Source organism: Cynocephalus volans, chromosome 8, assembly GCF_027409185.1.
Source record: "Cynocephalus volans isolate mCynVol1 chromosome 8, mCynVol1.pri, whole genome shotgun sequence".
NCBI classification, from domain to species: domain Eukaryota; kingdom Metazoa; phylum Chordata; class Mammalia; order Dermoptera; family Cynocephalidae; genus Cynocephalus; species Cynocephalus volans.
The window spans coordinates 21,229,206-21,251,191 of record NC_084467.1 but is presented as its reverse complement, the minus strand read 5'-3'; the positions used below and the strand labels follow the sequence as shown (position 1 = coordinate 21,251,191).

At 48.8% G+C, this 21,986-nt stretch overlaps 1 protein-coding gene across 1 annotated transcript; it reads left to right on the top strand.

Moving 5' to 3' along the window:
- The first annotated feature begins 13,126 nt into the window (after positions 1-13,126).
- KDF1 (keratinocyte differentiation factor 1) lies at positions 13,127-21,495 on the top strand. The gene is made up of 4 exons (XM_063107145.1): positions 13,127-13,167; positions 18,953-20,023; positions 20,641-20,715; positions 21,233-21,495. Exons 2-4 carry the CDS (start codon positions 18,985-18,987, stop codon positions 21,313-21,315), a joined length of 1,197 nt encoding a protein of 398 aa, XP_062963215.1. The 5' UTR covers positions 13,127-13,167; positions 18,953-18,984; the 3' UTR covers positions 21,316-21,495.
- The last annotated feature ends 491 nt before the right edge of the window (positions 21,496-21,986 follow it).

Below are 21,986 nucleotides of genomic sequence, written 5' to 3'. Positions count from 1 at the left end.
TTATTTGAAATAACTGGTATTAACGCAGAATTCAGATAACATGGTTTGAGGTACTGGGCATTGGAAAATGAACATCTAACTTGTAAAATCACGTTCATTATATATCAGTCTAATGTGGAAAGGCAAAATTCAATAAAAGAAATAATACAGAGAGGAAAAATATATTTCTGGTCTACACACATGGGGGATAGATAAACTTTCGGAAAGAATTTTATTTTGGACACCCGAGTTGGATATCCATGGTAGGCAGGCAGGTATATAGATGTCAGGAAGTCAGCATTGGAGACTCGGGGCTGGAGATTTAAATTTGGTGAGGTATCAAGGTACAGATGGTACTTAAAGCTGTGGAACAGGGCCAGCCCGTGGCTCACTCGGCAGAGTGCGGTGCTGATAACACCAAGGCCACGGGTTCGGATCCCATATAGGGATGGCCAGTTCGCTCACTGGGTGAGCCTGGTGCTGACAACACCAAGCCAAGGGTTAAGATCCCCTTACCGGTCCTCTTTTAAAAAAAAGAAGCCATGGAAGAGGATGAATGGCCTCTGGAGAGAGTGTGGATAGAGAAGTGATCAGAGGCCAGAGGCCGGAGGCATGAGCACATGCAGAGGTCAGAATGACGGGGAGGAACCAGGAGAGGTGCCTGAGCAGGAGGGGTCGGGATAAAGCAGGAAAGCAGGAAAGCGGACCGAATGACAAACTGAACGTGAGGAAGCAATCGTGCACCTGTAGACCACTCTTCTGTGAAGTTTTGTTTTGAAAGGAGCAGAGAAATGGGGTGGTCGCTGGCAAGAAGGTGAGGTCAGAGAGGTTTTGAAACTACTAGGAGCACCTTTATATGCTGATGGGACTGCTCCAGTAGAGAGGGAAATATTGCTGCCTGGCATGAAGGAATAACTTCAGGAGGAGTTTTTTTGTTTTTGTTTTTGTTTTTGGCAAGTCAGTATGGGGATTTGAACGCTCCCCTGATCTTGGTGTTGTCAGCACCACACTCGACCAGCTGAATTAACCTGCCAGCCCCGGGTGAGGGATTCTTAAGAAAGCAAGAGAGCCTGGCTCTCCAACAAGTTCATTCCTGCCACCAGCCCTGAGTAAACACTGTGTGCCAGACACTAGTCCCAGTGTGAGGATATAGCAGTGATCGAGACAGGCAAGGTCCTGCCTTCTGAACACTCTCAATCCAGAGGAAGAGAGGAAGGCCATGAAGAGTCAACACAAGTACGATCATTCATGCTATGAAGGAAGCCAACAGAGAGGTGCGGGAAGTCACCCAGAGTAACAGCAGACAGGGACATCAGGGACAGTGGGCAGCTGTGGTTTTTGCCATCCCATCATCCACTTGTTCTCCTTTTTGATAAAAGTTGGGGGAACCACCTCTCCTACATGCTCAGTGCATGTTTTCTGTGGGGCTGATCCCAGCCCATCTCCGGGAATGGGTTTGTGACCCTGGCCTGGCCAGTGAAACTCAATACTAAGACATTTACTGGGACTATTGGTTAAGAGAAATGCTCTGCCTGAGAATTGTTAACCAAATAAATTATAAACCCGGAGCCTCAGGCAGCCCTCTGGCTGCCACACAGAAGAGCTGCGTGAGGATGAGCCTACCCGGCAGGCAAGCCCAGAAACGAAGAGAATCCTGGTAAAGCCACTTGGAACACCTGATGCCAGCTGTACCTGAAGGTAGTGCTACCTTTGGACTTCTCGGTTAAGTGAGCCAATAAATTATCCAGTTTTTTCTTAAGCCATTTTGAGTTGGGTTTTCTGTCACTTATAAGTGAGCAAATCCTGATTGATGGAGAAGGTCTGACAGATGCAAAGGAGCCAGGCTGGGAAGTGCCAGGGAGGAGCAATCCAGGTGAAGGAGCAGGAAGTGCGAAGACTGCAAAAGAGAGTTTGGAGGATTTGGGGAACACGAAGCAGGTGAGTGAAGCAGGAACGTAATGAGCTGTGATGATGGAATGAGATGGGACAGAGCCACTGGGTGACAGTTTCATTTCCAGCAAAATGACAAAAGACTGGTGCAGAGAAACCCCTCCTCATATATAGCACTTAAAAAGTGATGAATAAAATTATCTTGTTTTATGAACTGACTAGAGACCAGAAATAATAAGAAAGGGCAGTTCCTATCGAGTAAATGAGCCTTGTAGCTGATGTTTGTCCAGAGGGCACCTGCTAAACCCTGAGACTTATACCAGTCAAAATATTTTATTTCGACTCACAATTAGACATTTTACAACAGAACTCAATACAGAATCAAAAGTTTCACAAGCAGTGGGCTGGCTGGTTAGCTTACTTGGGAGAGCATGGTGCTGATAACACCAAGGTCAAGGGTTCAGATCCCCATACCAGCCAGCTTCAAGGAAAAAAAATAGCTGGTTGAGATCCATTAAATGAGGGAATGCCAGGAGTTGCAGAGTGTTCTGTCTGGGGATTACAACCAAGTTGCAATCAAGTTGGGATCAGAAAACATTCAGAAGAAAGTGACCATTTTGGTCTCCAGCATTCTGTTGGATTTTTCTTTTCTAGCAAGTTCAATTTTGGACATGTTGAGTTTGAAATGCCTGTTAGATATTCAAGCAGAAATTTCGTGTGGGCAGTTGAATTTATGTGTCTGGAGCTCAGGAGAGAGGACTGGGCTGCAGATATGAATTTGGAATTATCTGCACATAGACAGCATTCAGCTGAATGAGATGACTGTGGATTTGAGAAGGCAAAGAAGAGGAAAGGACCAAAGTCTGTTAAGCAGCCAGTGAGAAGTAGCCCATGACCTTTGCCCTTTTCTTTCTACTTGCTCCATACTGCTGTCAGAAACTCAGATGTGGGGCTGGCCAGTTGGCTCAGTTGGTTAGAGGGCAGCCTTGCAACACCAAGGTCAAAGGCTTGGATCCCCATAACAGGCCAGCCACAAAAAAAAAAAAAAAAAAAAAAAAAAACAAGAAACTCAGATGTGGTGGATGCCATTGAGAACCCTAAAAACTAGGTCCTCACCCTAGGGATGGTAGAACAGTGAGCTGCTGTCCTAGGATTAGATTCCATCTGAGTCTAATTTCCACCCAATATTATAATAAATTGAGAAACTCCTGGCAAGATTGATCAAGAAAAAGAAAGGGAGGTGGCTCAAATAAACAATCTTAGCATTAAAGAAAGGGACATAACTACAGCTACAGTAGCAGAGATTTAAAAGATAATAGGAGACTATATACACAATTTTATGACAACAAATTTAAAACAGAGGTACAATAGACCAATTCCTGGAGAAGTAAAAATTTGTAGTATCAAAAAGTCAAGGACAGTATGAAAAATAAAAATTACAGAAAACACCACTTTAAAAACATAGACGTAAATGCCCTATACAAAATATTAGCAAACTAAATCTAGCAATATATTTATTTTTCTATTTTTTAATTTGAATTTTATTTTGTGGTGGCTGACTGGTAAGGGGATCTGAACCCTTGACCTTCGTGTGCTCAGCACAACGTTCTCCCAAGAGAGAGCAATATATTTAAATGATGATAAATAAATACATCATAGCCAAGTTGAGGTTATTCTAGAAAGTTCAATTCAATATTAGAAAATCTAATACTGTAATTAATTATATCAATATGTTAGAGAAGAAAAAAGAAGTAAACATTCAATTTATACAGAAAACACATCTGATAATTCAACAATCTTTTATGTTAAAAATTCTTAGCGTACTGGCCAGCCGCAAAAAAAAAAAAAAAAAAAATTCTTAGCAAACTGGGAAGCGCCCCCTCCTGGACATGAGGAGTATCCACATGCTGTATTTAGAATTCGGTAAAAAAAAAAAAAAAGTGTCTCTTTCCCCCCACTTATTTATTTATTCAATCATCTTCTGACTTTTAAAGAAATTAAAACATTTTTGTGGGTCCCTAAAAGTGTTGTGGGTCCTAGGTACTATCCTAGGTAGTACTGTGCCCAATGGATAAGTAAGGGCAGAAACAAAGGAACAACTAACGCCATTTTCAAAATAGTGTTTTTCTCTGGGAGGATGAGGAAAGGGGAGGCAGCAGGGGAGGGCCACGCAGAGGGCTTCAAAAGTCCTGGATGGCCCCATTGAACTATTGATGGGTGCCTGGATGTTTGCTGTATTTTTACTATTTAAGTGGTGCATATATTTTTATATAGATATATGTATATATACATATTATTTTATATGTATGTATACATACACACACATACATATATTCTTCTAAATGTATGAAACTATAAAAATGTCAAAATAAAGTGTGTAAGAGCCAGGTCCTGTAGAGCCTTGTAGGCCAGGGCCCACTGCAAACATGTACGTGCATGGTCAACATGCATGGAATAATTTACTGTCTGGTTCTGGGTCAGGTCCCTCTTGCTCACTCATGATGGCTCCAGCTCTGGCTGTCTGCCATCCCCCCACGACCCAGGAGTGGCTGGTGGAGGTTCTGGGATCCTTCCCCGGGCTCTCTGGCTCGACTGAGAGAAGTCTCCAGGCCCACGAGGGACTGCTGGGCCAGTCCCAGCTGCTCAGTTGTAGGGTACTGAGGGACAAGGACTCTACTAAGGGACACATCCCCAAACTCAGGGGCCAGAGGGACACATGACTTCGGGACAGACAACTGCCTGGGGCTTCTAGGGACCAGAGAGGAAGACTCCTTCCCCAACTCTTAGGTGGGGGTGGCAGTTCAGGCTCCCCAGTTCCAGGGCATGGAAGGATCTAGGCCCTGGGTTCAAGAGGACAAGTGGCATTCAGAAGGCTGGATCCCACATGGGATCTCCCAGATCACCAAAGACCCCATCAGGTCAGGGATCATTTGGTCTTGGAGCTGGGACCAAATGATCCCTAACCTGATGGGGTTAGGCAGACCAGGTGACCAGGGTGGCTTGGTGACCAGCCTGAAGGGCCTTGTCCCTCTCTGATTCTGAAAAACCTCTGGGCCTTGGTCCATCTTGAGGGCTATTGTGGGTTGAGAAAGCCCAACAGTAATGCAGACTAGATTTCCCACCAGCCAGGTGGAATGAGGGCTCTGAGAGGGTTTAAAAACACAAACAGACCGTCTCTTGCATACCTGAGTGTGTGCACCAGTATTCATACCCATTACACCTGCTTCTGCCTTTGTTCTCCCTTCTGTCTAGGACCCTCTAGGTCTGTCTCCACCTCCCTCCTCCTTCCTCCTATTCTGCCTGCCCCTCCTCAGCCTCCTTCCCTTGCCCCTGCCCCGCTTTTGCATTCACTGCCTCTGCCTCTGGGCCAGCTTCCAGCCCCACTATCAGGTTCCAGGGAAAAGAGGCTTTCGCTGTGAGCGCATCATATGCCAGGAGCGCGCCTCCATCCCCTTTCATCCCCCTCCTCCTGTACCTGAGGCAGAACACAGCAGCTGCCACCGCCGCACCCCGCCCCACGAAGGCTGGGAGGAAGCAACAGCAGGGCTCCAGCTGGGGTCAGATGTGACATGTGGGGCTGCCTTTCCCTTCCATGGGGCGGCAGAGCTCCAATATTATTGAGCTTCTGTGCTGGTGGCTCCACCAGGCAGAGTGCTGGGGACCCTCAGAACCAGCCTAGAAAAGTGGGACAAACTCAAGACCATTTAGGCGGAGGCTGAGCTAGACCAGGCTCTAAGCTCCCAGCCTCCCTCCTATCCCCTGACTTGAACCCCCAGGGCCAAACCTGGCAACCACCCCCTTCCCCACTTTATAGGGAACCCTGCCCAGACCAAGCCAGAGATACCCCATGATCTCCCTGGTCCTGATCTCTGCCCTCCATCCTTCATCCCTCTAGTCTGGGGTCCCTGAGATCAGACCTGTGTTTCTCCCACCCCCTCAGACAGGGGCCCCTGAGGGCTGGATTCCACAGGGGGGGACTGAGAGCAAGGCTGGGGTTCCCTCAGTTTGGATGCTCCTTGAGGACTAGTCTGAGTCTGCCGATCCCCAGGCCATATCACTATTTCCCTTTATGTCTTCTCACAGCATTCTGCTTACAGTGAGAAAAGACTGGGCTTCCTTAGGGGAGGTGGCACAAGTGCAGGGCAGAGGGAGGGGCAGCCCCGCATCAGCTCCTCCACTCCCACACCAGCTCGGGAGCAAGCCCCCTCCTCCCCTCCCCTACCTTCCCTGTGATTTGGATGAGAATTGGGCAGGGTGGAAAGAAACCTGGGATGTGAGGAATCAATCTGGATTGAGTTACTTCTCCACTTGAAGCCTCAGTTTGCTCATCCATAAAATGGGTAGAATGCTAGCTTCACATTATCTTCACACAGGCCACTTGTGGGTCTGTTTTTACCCCTTCACTGCTAGGGCTGGAAGGCAGATGGCTTCTCCCTGCTCCAGCTCTACCATCTTGTCTGACCCACAGCTCTTCAGTCTCCTAGCACTCCTCCATTGGGAAGCACTCCTGGAATCCCTCCCTTGGGGTCCCAAAGGTCCCAGGACAACTTTCCAGTGAAGCACTAAGCTGTCACCTTTCACATGTTGGCATCTCTAGGTATATGGTCTGTCTCCCCCACACACTGTGGGCTCCCCGAGGTCACTCATCGAGTCTTATTTCTCTGTGTGTGCCATGCTCAGCCTGGGGCAAGGCATGAAGTAGGAGCTCGGTGAAACTTCCTAGACCCCCCACCTTGATTACGACTCCCTCCCTATGCCCACCCCCAGCCACCCAGCCCCACCATACCTGCCAGGGACTCTGTGTCTCCACTGCTGCTGGCTCTCCCAAGCCCACTGTCCCCCTCAGTGTAGGCAAGAACGAATAAGTGGATTTCACCCATGTGAAACTAAAGCCCAGAGAGGCAGAATCACTGGCCCCAGCTCACAAAGTCACTAAATAGTATAGGCAGGACTTGAACCCAGCTCTATCTTGACACCACACAGAGGCCAGGTGAAGAAGCAGAGGTCCACTTTTGCCAGGGCCCACCACTTACTCGCTCTGTGACCATTCCCCTCCTGGCCTTATCAGTAAATTGAGGGGGCTGGATGAAGTTTCTTTCAGCACAAAGACTCTGGAAAATACTTCTCCTAGGGCTTGGAGCCAAATTCAGGGTCAAAGCAGTGGCCCCTGCCTCAACCTGACACAAGACGCTTCCTCTGCCAGCAGCTCCCTCCAGGCCCAGCAACTGGGCATATAGCACTAGCTAAAGCCAGGGAACCCCAGGAATTCCCCAGTTTCGGGTAAACCTGGGACCTCCCACTCAACAGCACAACCTAGGGTTCCAGAAGCCCCTACAGCCTAGCTCCTTAGAATTCCGGGGCTCCCACAGCACTTCCATCCACGGCCCAGAGCCCACTTCAGCTGCCCCTCACGCCCCAGGGTAACTCCCAGACTCCACTGGTTCTCCCTAGCCTCCAGGACACACCATCCTCTGGCCAATGAAGGAGAGGGGAGAGGCAACTCTGAATGGTCATTGGCTCACTGTCTGACCTGTACAGACAACCTGACCAATCAGAGGAGCTGAGACAAGCTCGGCTCACACATGCGGCCCCATCCTACACCCCTCGCACCCTTCCACACACTGGCTTCCCTTTCAGTTGGTTCCATTTCGTTTATTCCATTCAGAAGTCCAGGAAATTCTATCTGGGGAAAGAGGATACCCCTGGCAGGCAGGATTGGAGCTGATTACAAAGGGAATTCTCAGGGAAGAACCCCCTGGGATCTGAGACAACCCCCAAGGGCCCAGTTTCCAGGGTACCCAGAGGAGCCACTGCTAAGAGATCAGGATCTGAACCAGAATGAATTTGGGCTCAGCTGTGGGCTCTGCCACTTACTAGCTGCGTGACTTTGGGCAAGTGGCTTAAATCTCTGAGCTTCTGTTTTCTTAGCTATAAAATGGAGGTTTGGGATCTTTTCACTGAGTTATTGTGAGGAGTAAATGGAATGACACAGAACATACCTAACACGTAGTAGGTGGTCATGGTAGTCATTTGTTCTACCGCTTATCCTCAGAGACAGTGGTCTTGCCTTTGAGAGTCCTGGCCTCAGAATAGCTGGGGTTGGGGCAGATGGGGTTAAAATAAAATAGCTAACAAGTGCTGGTCTCTGTTGTAATCACCACATGAAACTATTACTACCTCCACTTTACAGACAAGGAGTCTGGGGCACAGAGAAGGCAATAACTTGGCCAAAGTTATACAGCTGGTTAAGTGGTAAAGCTGGGGCACAATTTCAGGCCCTCTGGCTCCAGAATTCACACTCTAAACCACTGTACTATCCTGCCTCCCATTAAAATCATTTTTGGATAAGAAATGCTGAGGTTCAAACAGGTCAAGTTCCTACCAGCTGAACAGAGGCTCATCTAGCATTCCAACTCAGATCCTGTGACTCTGAAGTTCTGGCAATTTCCACCGTTGTGTACTGCCTCCTGGTGCCCCTATGGAAGAAGCACACCAGAGGCAAGCAAGCAGACACCCTTGGAAGGGAGGAAGGGAGGCAGGCAGAGACTGCAGTCAGTGCCACACCACAGCCCACGTTTCCCTCACCCACCGCTCCTCCCAGCCCCCAAACTGCAGGTGTCTGAATGTCATCCATGTATACAATGGGATAGGTCTTGGTTATCTCTCAGATCCTCAAATTCAACAAGTCTAACACGAAATTTTCATTCTCACACCCCAAACTTGTCCTCCTCAGTCATCTCCGTCCATCCAGTAACACAAGCCAGAAACTCAGAGTCATCCTTGACATCCCCCTTCCCCCCAATCTGTCACCAGCCCAGGAGGCTGAATGGCCTGAGGAAGGTGGCCAGAAAAGTAAAAATTTAACAGAGCAGAGCAACAATGGTGAAAGTAGAGGATCAGGACAATGGCCTCAGGTCAAGGCTAAAAGGCAAAGCTGAGCTCAGGAGGCACTGGCTACAAAGGTAGGCCTGTAATCTGCAGAAAGAAGCCCAAAAACAACTTTGCAGGCTTGAAGGAAGGCACAGAAAGGAGCACTGTACAGCAAGCCAGAAGGATTGGGTTCCCACCCAGCTCCACTACCCATTCACAGCAGGCCCTGGGTAAAAGACTTAACCTTGATGGGCCTCAGTTTCCCAGTCTGTAAAATGAATATGACAATGCCTACTTCATAGAGCTTTTTTTTTTTTTTAAAGATGACCGGTAAGGGAATCTTAACCCTTGACTTGGTGTTGTCAGCACCACACTCTCCCAAATGAGCTAATCAGCCATCCCTATATAGGGATCCGAACCTAAGGCCTTGGTGTTACCAGCACCACACTCTTCCAAGTGAGCCATGGGCTGGCCCTCATAGGGCTTTTCTAAGAATCAAATAAAAATGTGTTTGTTTTGTAAACTGTTAAGGGAAGTGCACAGGAGAAGTGTGTTGTTATCTGGAAAATTCACTCCAATAGACTCTTTCCTTTGTCATGCTAAATAGTGTCATGGGTTTTGTTTTGTTTTTTAATTAATTAACTTTAATTGACTAATACAAATTATATACACAGTTTTGTTTGTTGTAAAATATTATATATAACATAAAATTTATTTTTGGCAGCTGGCTGGAACAGGGATCTGAACCCTTTACCGTGGTGTTATCAGCATCATGCTATCCCGAGTGAGCCACCAGCCAGCCCTAAACTTACATTTTTATTTTTCTTTCTTTTTTTTTTTTCTTTTCTTTAATTTTATTTTGTCGATATACAATGTGGTTGATTATTGTGACCCATTACCGAAAACCCCCTCCCTCCTCCCTCTCCCCCCTCCCACCCAACAATGTCCTTTCCGTTTGCTTGTCGTATCAACTTCAAGGAATTGTAGTTGTTATGTCTTCTTCCAATTTATTTATTTATTTTTAGCTCCCACCAACAAGTGAGAACATGTGGTATTTCTCTTTCTGTGCCTGACTTGTTTCACTTAATATAATTCTCTCAAGGTCCATCCATGTTGTTGCAAATGGCAGTATTTCATTCGTTTTTATAGCTGAGTAGTATTCCATTGTGTAGATATACCACATTTTCCGTATCCACTCATCCGATGATGGACATTTGCAGCCCTAAACCATTTCTAGTATAAACTCAGTGACATGAGTTACACTCACGATGTTTTGTAACCATCATCATCTCTACTTCCAAAACTATTTCATCTCCCCAAGCAGAAAATCTGCACCCATTAAGGAATAACTCTCCATTCTCCCCTCCTGGTAACCTCTAATCTTTCTGTCTCTACGAACTTGACTATTCTAAATATTTCATAAAAGTGGAAGCATACAACATTTACCTGTTTATGTCTGGCTTATTTCACTTAGCATAATGTCTTCAAGGTTCATCCATGTTGTGGCATGTGTCAGAACTTCATTCTTTTTATGTCTGAATAATATTCTGTTGTATGTATATGCCACATTTTGTTTATTTATTCATCTGTTGATGGACACTTCAGTTGTTTCCCCCTTTTGGTTATTGCGAATAATATTGCAGCAAACATTGACATAAAAGTATATGTTTGAGTCCCTGCTTTCAATTCTTTGGGGTATGTACCTAGCGTGTTGTTTGTTTTTTGTTTGTATTTTTGTTGTTTTTGGTGGCTGGCCAGTGAATTTCGTGTTCTCGTTCCCTTGATCTTTTCTCTTTTTTTTGATTGCTGGCCAGTATGGGGATCCAAACCCATGACCTTGGTGTTATAAGGCTGTGCTCCAACCAACTGAGTAATTGGCCAGCCAATCTTTTTGTTAATATTTTTTTCCACATATAGATTAGGCTGAACCGTATGAATTTGCCATTTAAAAAAAAATCAAAACAGGTCAAATAACAGAAATTTCATATGGTTTGACCTAATATTATGCCTACATGTTGTAGTTCTAGTTGTTTTTGAACTGTATAAAAAGGATCCCATTCCATATGTAATCTTTTGGAACTTGCCTTTTTTCACTCAATAATATATTAACACCATCCGTCTATGTCACTGTTTTTCTTCATTTTTCTTTCTTTTCTTTTCTTTTTTTTTAAAAGATGACCGGTAAGGGGATCTTAACCCTTGGCTTGGTGTTGTCAGCACCACGCTCAGCCAGTGAGCGAACCAGCCATCCCTATATAGGGATCCGAACCCGTGGCCTTGGTGTTATCAGCACCACACTCTCCCGAGTGAGCCACGGGCCGGCCCTGTTTTTCATTCATTTTTCTACTGCTGTATAATTAATTATTCATTGGAACGAATATGCCACATTTCTTTATCTCCTGTCAATGAACTTCGGGAGTTTTTGGTTTGGGGCCACCATGAACAATGTTTCCACTAACATCCTTGTATACATTCTCTGCTGATGCGTGTGTGCAAGAGCTTCCTGTGGCTGTGCCCTAGGAATGGACTTGCTGGGTCTTAGCGTACATACATGCTCAACTGTATGTGATATGACTCATTTTCTGAGCTCCAAATGAGAATACAATATCACTTGCCCCAGGAGGGAATGGGTAGGAGATGTGGAGGGAGGGACTGCCATGGAGCGTCTCTGGTGGAAACTGAACACCTATTGCCTAACTCACCCCAGTGATCTCTTCCTGTATTCTTTATCTCACTTTGCATCCATTATCTTTCTCAATCCTCCCAGTTGGAGAGCGGTACTATTATCTCCACAGATGAGGCTTCCAAAAGGAAAGTGCCAGGCCCCAAATCAGTTTCCCCTTTCTAATCTTCAGTTTCCTCATCTGTAAAATGGGAATGATAATACCTGACCCACCTCACAAATTAATGGAAGAATTAAATAATAATATGCAAATAAGGGGTTTAGTCTGGATCCTTGAGATGCTCTGTAAAAGTCACTCGTCATTGGCTCAATTGTTTAGTTACTAAGTTGTTATCAAGGGGAGCAGGAACCCAGGGTAGTCTGAGCCCTGACTTCTTGCTACCCAATGGTGTTGCCTCTTGCAGAGAGCTCCTTTGTGATCGTGGCCTGTTTTGGCCACCTCAACTGATTGGGATATGTCTTTCATGGCTGCACAGCCTGGCCCCCTCCTCCACCCTCCTATAGCCCCAGAACTGAGGTACCTGTCTTTACCTGCAGATTTCCCCAAACAGACAAGAAGATGAACTGACCAGCAGGCAGAAGACCCAGGCCCAGGCCCCCAGTTCTGCCTCAGGTTAAAGGAAGAAATTGGTGCCCAGTCATTTATTTATTTATTTTATTTTATTTTATTTTATTATTTTTTAAAGATGACCGGTAAGGGGATCTTAACCCTTGACTTGGTGTTGCCAGCACCACGCTCACCCAGTAAGCTAACTGGCCATCCCTATATAAGGTTCCGAACCAGTGGCCTTGGTGTTATCAGCACCACACTCTCCCAAGTGAGCCACGGGCCGGCCCTGAGCCCAGCCATTTATTCAGTGAAAAATATTTGTTAAGCACCTAATATGTGCTAGAGCCTGTGCTGAGCATGAGGAAAATAGGAGAACAAGACCAGACTCTGTTCTCAAGGTCAGAGGCTAAAAGAGGAGACAGAAGAGAAGAAATGTGATAAAGAAGTATAGTCCTCCTTGGTATCCACCAGGGATGGGGTCCAGGACTCCCACACCAAAATCCTCTAATGTTCAAGTCCCTTTTATTAGATGGAGTAGTATTTGCATGTCAACTTATACACATTCTTCAGTATACTTTAAGTCATTTCTAGATTACTTATAATACCTCATACAATGTAAATGCTATGTAAATAGTAGTTATACTGTGGTTGTGCTTTTTTAAATTTGTATTATATTTATTGTGGGGTTTTATTTTCAGTCTGCAGTTGGTTGAATCCCCCATCCGGAATCAGCAAATACGGAGGGCTGACGGTACAAAGAATTGTTCTATATAACAGAAAAACAGACAGGCTTTGGAGTCAGGGAAGGCTTCCCTGGAGACATGCCCTTGGAGCTGGAGCTTTGAGGCCTGGCAGGCGCTCTCCAGGCGCTTGGAGGCTGCTAGGACCACCAGCCCATTTAACAGAACAGCAGACTGAGCACCAGACCCTCCGTACGCCTCCACGCCAGGCCTCACCCGGACTAGTCCGGGCCAGCCAAGCGCCAGAGTTGGCCGCGGTGGCCACCCAGCGCCCGGGGGCGGGGCCTCGGTCCAGGTGCGCGGCGGCGGCGGCGGCGGCGCTTCGCGGAGGCAGGAAGTATGTCCCCAGCGGCGGCCCGTGCGGCGCTCCCGCGAGACGCTCACCTGCGCCCCAGGTGAGCGGCGAGGGGGGCGGGGGAGGGGCCGAGCCGGAGGCGGCTCACCTGGCGGGACAGGTAAGCCCCGCGCGGGCATGAGGGGACACGGACAGGGCTGCGCCAGTGTGGTGAGCCCCCCGAGGTTGTGCCCGGACTGGGGAGGGTCACGGGCCCGGTTCCTCGGGGGCCACCCTCCCACTTCCGGGGTGCGCGGGCCAGGCCGGCAGCGGCCTGAGCGGGCGCGAGGGCTGGGCGAGCAGAGTCGGGTGAGGGGGGCCGTGCTCGCCCCGAGGCTGCGCTGGCCGGGTGCGGGAGCGGCGCCGCCCGGGGACAGCGTCGGGAGGGGCAGGGGCCGCGCTCACCCCGAGGAAGGGCGTGGGGTCGGGGGAGGCTGCGTCCGCCGAGCGGAGGGCCCTTGCAGCTGGTGAGGGGGTGCTCGCCCCGAGGGCAGTGCTGGTGTAGGGGCTGTGCTAGTCCAGGGGGCGATGCCGGGGTCTGGTTCTCCTTCGCCCCGGCACTTGGTGCCCTCGGGTGCGGGGGGTTTGGGCCGCGCCTTTGGGGCAGGAGACCGGGGGTGCACGGATGCCCAGCGCCCGAGCCGACGGCTGTTTCGTTAGCAGGGCAGGGGTGTTCCTCGCGGCCGGGTGTGTGAGGTTTGGCACGGGAGTGGCGCAGAGGCTGGTGCGGCCGGTCTGGTTCTGGAGACTCTGGGAGGAGGGGACGGTACAGAGACAGACCCCTGAGAGTGCCTGTGTTCCCGGGGACTAAAGAGGAAGAGGGGAGCATCAATGAGAGGTCGGGAGAGGGCGGGCCGGGACAGTCTGACCCCAGGGAAGATCCCTGGGTGGCTTAGAGCACCCGGTGACCGAGCCCCTCCCAGATGCCCGGCACTTCGCTAAGCCTCCTGCAGGCAATATTTGTTTAAACGTCTCAGGGGCCCGTGAAGATACTAATCTTTCCTCTTTTTGAAGATGAGGAAATTGAGAATAGGAGTCTCGCCCCAGGCCACAACAGGGCCAGGGATCCTCCCCTCACTAAACCAAGTGACCTGTGTTCCTGGGATTTTAGAGGTGGCAGGCAGCAGCAGGGAGGGGGAGATATAGCCTGGCAGAAACCGGCAGAATTTGACTTCAGGAGGGTTTAGGGACTAGAGGGGAGAGGGACACTGAGGCCAGGCACTGTCCTTTTACCCATTCTTGCTCCCTTTCTCCCTTTCCCGCCCCCATTGGAGATGTATGGCACGGAGCAAAGTAAGTGGGCTCCAAGAGCTGCCTGACCGCAGTGCAAATCCTGCTCCATCCCTTTCCAGCCAGGTGTCACTTAACCTCTCTGAGCTTCAGATCACTGATCTGTAAAGTAGAATGTGTAGCACTTATTCACAGAGCAATTATGAGAGTTAAAACGGAAGTTCTCCTGGCTGGAGCCTGTTTCTGGCCCATTTATTGCTGTTTTTTCAGCATTTAGCACAGTGCTGGGCACATGGTTGGTGCTCAATGAATATTTGTTGGATGAATTTAATCAGTAGTAGCAAGTCCTAAAGCCTTGTAGATGGGGGAGGAGACAGTGACCCAGCCCATCATCAGTAATCTATTGATATTCTTAAAAACTCTCCTGAGGTACCTCAGAGCTCAGTGTGGTTGAACAATGTCCAGGCACCCACCCTTCTGATGAAGGCCAGAGCCTGGAAGATTCAGGGCTCCCAACGTGGGCCCTCCTTGGGCACAGGCTTGTCCATGGAGCTGGCAGCTGGCAGCTTTAACTGCCCCTTTCCTCCTGAGTAACAGATGGGATGGGGTATTGGATAAAAGTCTGGGGCCAGGCTGATTGGGTACGGATAGATGTATGGCTTTGGATAACTTATTTAACCTCTCTGTGCCTCAGTATAGTAATAATAATACTACAAAGAAGGTTGTGAAAATTAATTGGCTTCTTACAGCCAAAGCACTTAGAACAATGGAAGCTGTCAATAATCAACTCTTTCACTAGAATGGAAACTACTGAGGTTAGGGAATTTTGTCTGTTTTGCCACTGTATCCACAGAATTTAGAACAGCATCTGGCACACAGAAGGCTCTCAGTAAATATTTATTAATTGAGTGAATGAGTGTATCCATACCCAACCCCACATTGCTCAAACCAAGGCAATGATTTTTTAAACACTTACCTCTGGGTTGATAAGGGACTTTAAAGTCACTTATTACAATTTCATTTGGCACACTTTTGGAGATGGGACTTTACACACACACACACACACACACACACACACACTCTCTCTCTCTCTCTCTCTCTCTCTCTCTCTCTCTCTCTCTCTCTCAAGACTGCTCATCCCCATTTGGTCAGCCTAGAGCCTAAGGCCTTTTTCTTTCTACCCACTCGTCCTCGTTCTACCCTGAGGTCACACAGAATGTGTCAGTCCCCTGAAGCACCTACTGTACCAAATTCTGTTCCAGACACCGAGGCAGAAAGGAATAAGGCACAGTCCTTGTGCCTCTGGGTCATGGGTCATGGTCCTTGGGGAGATAGGCTTTTCCTCAGTGGGTACAAAGCTGACCCACCTAACAGCCCAGCAGAGAGAGATGGGCTTCCAGCTGACCAGGGGTCTGGAGGATCCTTCGAGAAGGAGTGCTGAGCAGGGCCAGGGGAGTGAGTTGGAGCGTTGTAGGAATAGAAAACAACTCCTGTATTCTCCTTATCCCCATTCACAAGTGGCTCACATTCCCTCCCCCCCCGCCCCCCACGTACCTTCTGGGTTTTTGATTGTTTGAAACATTTGAGATGAGGTTGCAGACATCATGCCCCTTTACCCCTAAGTGCTTCAGTGTATATTTCCTAAGAATAAGACCATTATCTTATATAACCATAGTAATCAAATTCAGGAAATTTAACATTGATATAATACTATTAAATAATATACAGTCTATTTTCAAACTTTACCAGTTATCCACATTATCCAGTTTCCAATTTTTCCTCCTGATCCAGGATCCAGTCCAAGATTACACTGCATTTAGTTGTCATGTCCCTCCGCTTGGGCCTGTCTGATGTTTCCTCATGATTATATTCAGGTTACGCATTTTTGGCAGGAATACTTCGTAAGTGGTGTTGTATCCTTCTTGGAGCATTGTATCAGGAGGTACATGATATGTTTGTTCCATTATTGGTGATACTAACTTTAATCATTTGATTAAAGTGGTATCTGCCAGGTTTCTCCAGATATTTTTTTTTTAACCTTTTCACTGGCTGCAGCAAGTTGAAGGGAATGGAATTGACCACAATTGGAGCCTTGACAGTATTTGGATGAGAGAGGATGGTAGCCCTGGCTAAGGAGGTGGTATTGATTTGCCCAAGGCACATAACCTATTAGGGTGAGAATTGGGACTAGAACACAGATATCCTGATGCCCAGCACCATGTTCCTCACACATCACCAGTTTAAGACCCCAGTACCATTAAATCAGAGATTAAAAAGATCAGGCAGGCTGGCCAATTAGCTCAATTGGTTAGAGCATGGTGCTGATAACACCAAGGTCCAGGGTTTGATCCCTGAACCAGCCAGCCGCCAAAGAAAAAGTCACTTAAAGGATAAGGGATCAGTGTCTCAGAAAATCTAGCCAAAGGAGAGTTACTGCCCAACAAACCCCTACATGTGATCAAGGACTCTTCCCATCTACAGCACTGCATAATCTTCCCTGACTCCCTCAGGCAGAATTATTGACTCCAATAATTCCTCATATATTCTCCATATTCCATTTTGTAAGCTTTTTAGCATGTTTTCCCTACAAAACCCTGTGTGAATCACGAGGAACAGGGTCTTCAGATCATTCATCTTTGGTTCTGCAGTATCCAGCACAAGGCCGGGCTCAATGTTTATGGAATGAATGGAGACTTAGCTCTGGGCTTCCTAGCAAACAAGTCAAAAGGGTAAAGAAGCTGCTCAGCTTTCTTGTCTAATCAAACAAAGCAAAATATTCCAACTCACATTCCAGGGAAAAAAAAAAAAAAAAAAAGGAAAAGAAGCAATACAGTGCTTGGTGTTAAACATTGCTAGGAGGGCAAATCTGAATCAGAATGAAATTTTTTTTTTTTTTTTTTTGTCTTTTTCGTTACCGGCAGTCAGCCAGTGAGTGCGCCGGCCATTCCTATATAGGATCCGAACCCGCGGCGGTCGCCGCGCTCCCAGCGCCGCACTCTCCCAAGTGTGCCACAGGCTCGGCTCGGCTCTCAGAATGAAATATTGTCAGGGGACAAGTTACATTCCCATGTCTGATTTGAAGGACAAGGGGAAAGAAAAGAAGGTGGTAATGATCAGGCAAGTCACAGGGAAAGGCATTTTTTGGGTAGTCTCAGAGGCTCTGTGCTGGGCTTACCAACAGCAGGAAGAAACTAGGGGAGACCATTTTTTAGAAAGTGAGATCCCAGGAGATCTTCCTTTTTTGTGACAATATACATAAAATTTATCACTTAACCTTTTTTATGTTGAAGCATAAGGTCCTGTGGCAGTATGTACATTCACATTGTTGTGCGACTATCACCAGCATCTATCTCCAGAACTTTTTCATCTTCCCCAGCTGAAATTCTGTACCCATTTATTTATTTATTTATTTTAATTTTTTTTTTTTTTTAAAAAGATGACCGGTAAGGGGATCTCAACCCTTGGCTTGGTGTTGTCAGCACCACGCTCAGCCAGTGAGCTAACCGGCCATCCCTATATAGGATCTGAACCCGTGGCCTTGGTGTTATCAGCACCGCACTCTACCGAGTGAGCCACGGGCCGGCCCTGTACCCATTTAATAATAACTCCATGTTCCCCTCTGCCCCCAACCCCTGGCAACCACCATTCTACTTTCTGTCTCTATGAATTTGACTATTCAAGATATTTCATATAAGTGGGACCATACAATATTTGTTCTTTTATATCTGGCTTATTTCTATTAGCATAACGTATTCAAGGTTCATCCATGTTGCATCATGTATCAGAATTTCATTTTTTTTTTTTTTTTTTTTTTAAGATGACTGGTAAGGGGGTCTTAACCCCTGACTTGGTGTTGTCAGCACCATGCTCACCCAGTGAGCTAACCGGCCATTCCTATATAGGGATCCAAACCCGTGGCCTTGGTGTTATCAGCACCACACTCTCCCGAGTGAGTCACAAGCGGGCAGGCCCCAGGATTTCATTCCTTTTTAAGGATGAATAATATTCCATTGTATGGATATACCTACCACATTTTGTTTAGTCACTCATCCATTGATGGACATTTGGGTTATTTCCACCTTCTAGCTACAGTGAACAATGTTGCTATGAACACTGGTGTACAAGTATCTTCAAGTTCTTGCTTTCAGTTCTTTTGGGTATATACCTAGAAGAGGAATTGCTGGGTCATGTGGTGATTCTGTTTAATTTTTTGAAGAATGGCCATACTGTTTTCCACAGCAGCTGCACCATTTTTCATTTCCACCAGCAATGTACGAGGGTTCCAATTTCTCCACATCCTTGTCGACAGTTGTTATTTTCTGTTGTTTTTTTTTGGGGGGGAAGGGGTGGGTGGGTAACTGGCTGGTACAGGAAACTGAACCCTTGACTTTGTGTTACAAGGCTGCACTCTAACCAGCCGTTGTTTTTTTTTATAATAGCCATCCCAATGGGTGTGAAGTCCCAGGAGATTTTGAAATCTAGGTTAGACCACAGAGAGAACTTCCTCTTTGGAGAAGGAGGGACACGATAGATGAGGGTTTATAGGCATACTTGGTTGGGCCCATTCACTTCTTGGGCTTCTCAAAAACCAGAAGTCAGAAGCTCCTCACTCAGGTCAGCCCAGGAGCTTGTCCCTGACCTCTGATCCTGACTCCTTCCTGGCCTCTCCCCTGCAGGTGTCTGGCTGCAGCAAACCATGCAATGAGCCATGCCCCGCCCTGGACACCCCCGCCCATCATCTGGGCCACCACGCTTGGGACCCTGGGAGCAGCCAACAGAACTATGTCTGGAGACATATGATGAACCACCCCAGCCCCCACCAAGCCACCGTACCCGTAAGCCAGACCCCAAGGACCCTGGTCACCGTGGGCCAGAGAGCATTACCTTCATCTCCGGCTCTGCAGAGCCAGCCGCCGAGCCCCCCACCTGCTGCCCACTCTGGCGACCCTGGGTGTGGGACTGGTGCCGGGCTGCCTTCTGTTTCCGCCGCTGCTGGGATTGCCTCCAGCGCTGTGGAGCCTGTGTGCGGGGCAGCAGCCCCTGCTTGTCTCCTGGGGACTCCACTGAGGGGGCTGCAGAGGCCAACTGGGCCAAAGAGCACAATGGAGTGCCCCCCAGCCCCGACCGTGCCCCCCCCAACCGGCGGGATGGCCAGCGGCTCAAGTCTGCCATGGGCAGCAGCTTCAGCTACCCTGACGTCAAGCTCAAAGGCATCCCCGTATATCCCTATCGCAGCTCCACCTCCCCAGCCCCCGACGCAGACTCCTGCTCCAAGGAGCCACTGGCCGAGCCCACACCCATGCGGCACAGCCTGCCCAGCACCCTTGCCAGCAGTCCCCGCGGCTCCGAGGAATACTACTCCTTCCATGAGTCGGACCTGGACCTGCCTGAGATGGGCAGCGGCTCCATGTCAAGCCGAGAGATTGATGTGCTCATCTTCAAGAAGCTGACAGAGCTGTTCAGCGTACACCAGATCGATGAGCTGGCCAAGTGCACATCAGACACTGTGTTCCTGGAGAAGACCAGTAAGATCTCGGACCTTATCAGCAGTATCACCCAGGACTACCACCTGGACGAGCAGGATGCTGAGGGCCGCCTGGTACGCGGCATCATTCGCATCAGTACCCGAAAGAGCCGTGCCCGCCCACAGACCTCCGAGGGGCGCTCAACTCGGGCTGTTGCCCCCACTGCTGCTGCCCCTGACAGTGGCCATGAGACCATGGTGGGGTCAGGGCTCAGCCAGGATGGTAGGTGGGGCCCCATGGGGCTAAGGGGCAGCGTAGGGCAGGCTCTAGCAAGAGAGGGTTGGACTGGGGTCTTTGGCCACTATGGGCCCAGCCCTCAGCCAGTCCTTGCTCTTCCTCCTCCTGTCTCTCAACTTCTTTGCATCCTCCCTCCCCAACTCCCGCCCTGGCCCTTCCCAGTAAGGTCTGAGAAAGGTTGAGAGGAACATGCAGACCCTGGGAGCTCTCTGGCTGTTGCTCCTATCTCCAGAAAGGAAAAAGTTCTCTTTCCATTTAACAAGCTCACCTAACAGGCTCCTTTTCTCCCCTGCTACCACCTGCCAGGGTAGCCTCCATGCCTAGCATGGTTAACAGGACCCAGGGACCCATATGAATTTGGACCTCTGATATGTCTTGGCCTAACCAAAACCCCATCCATCCACCACTGCATGTGCGTGTTCGTGCGTGCGCACACACATGCGCACAAGCACACTCTCTTATGTGTCTTCGTTTTAAGCATTATTTTTCTAGCCCTGGCCAGGGGTGAGCGGCCCCTCCTTCATTGGGCTAGGAGCAGAAGTGGGGGGTGGAGTTGAAAAGATGTGAAAATGACCACTGCCCCCATTGTGTTCCCTCCCTAGAACTGACAGTGCAGATCTCCCAGGAGACGACAGCAGATGCCATCGCCCGGAAGCTGAGGCCTTACGGAGCCCCAGGTGTGGTCCTGACCTGATGAGAGGAGTACAGAGGGTGGGGGTCTACCCTAGGGACCCCTCACATGCCTCTCTCCCAACTTCTGCCTGGAGTGAGTGAGGATGGCATTAGAAAGAGATGAGGGAGCAGCCACTGACCCATCCCTATTGCAAGCTGGCTTAAAGTGCGGCAGGTGCCCAGGACAGGAAAGCTGGAAATGATCGGACCCCAACCTCTGTGCCCAGGTCACTGGGAAGGAAGGTGGAGGGTGGGAGCCCATCCAGCCTGGTGCTGAAAAGGCACTGTGTGGTTTCTACTGTCTCCTTGCCCTTCACTACAACCCCATGAGAGTGGGGTCATTACCCTTCTACAGAGGGAGGCTGGGGCTCAGAGAGGTCAAGAGACTGAGTGGGTCACCCCGCCAGGATCACTGGCTTACGTCCCACTCTGCTGCTCCTCAGCAGGCTTCTCCTTGGCCGTGGGACCTGGATGAACTCCTTCCCCTCTCTGAGCCTGTTTCCTCCTCTCCCTTCCCCCCAGGGTACCCAGCCAGCCACGACTCGTCATTCCAGGGCACTGACACAGACTCGTCAGGGGCACCCCTGCTCCAGGTGTACTGCTAACCCACTGGGCCCAGCAGCCCTGACCTCTTCTGGGAGAAGCACAGCCTGCAGAATGAAGAGGAAGACCAGGACCTCCTCTTGGGGAGGCTGGGCCATGAGCCCATAACCAGTACCCACTCTGGCTCCTCCTGCCTTGGCTGACTGGTTCCTGGACCACGTGCATTTCACTGGGCCATGGTGTCCTCATCCCCTTGTATCCCCAGCTGGCCTGACCCCTGCCTGGGCCTGTTCCTTCCTTCCTATGGTGTTCAGGTGGTCTGATCGTGGAAAGCAAGGACTTGGGAATTATGTTCTGGGATTGAATCCTGACTCCACCCCCATAACATGCCACCCAAACCAAATCATGCAACGTCTTCCTCCCTGGGGGGATCCAACAACTAAAGAAGCTTATATTAAACATTGGGTTGAGGGGTGGGCTGAGCCTCTCTGTATGGAATTCTGTGGGCAGTGCCCACTCCATGGTATGTTCTGTTAAGCAGTTTGTTCTGGTTCTTGGCTGGTGTTCTACATGTTAACATGACCATAATTGCAAGTACAAAGGTCATAGATGTCTGCCTGGTCATCTCAGCTTTGACATTGTCCTTTCTCTCCCATATGCCTTGCCTAACTGCTGCCCAGAGCAGGAATAGGTGTCCATCCTGGCTTAGTGTCATGGGGTTGAAGTCAGGTTA

Bases quoted from the DNA above. Each gene is read 5' to 3' on its own strand.
- KDF1 (XM_063107145.1), top strand. From the start codon at position 18,985: ATGCCCCGCCCTGGACACCCCCGCCCATCATCTGGGCCACCACGCTTG. The intron at 20,024-20,640 runs GTAGGTGGGGCC...TTCCCTCCCTAG, and splicing joins GTCAGGGCTCAGCCAGGATG to AACTGACAGTGCAGATCTCC. The intron at 20,716-21,232 runs GTGTGGTCCTGA...CCTTCCCCCCAG, and splicing joins GAGGCCTTACGGAGCCCCAG to GGTACCCAGCCAGCCACGAC.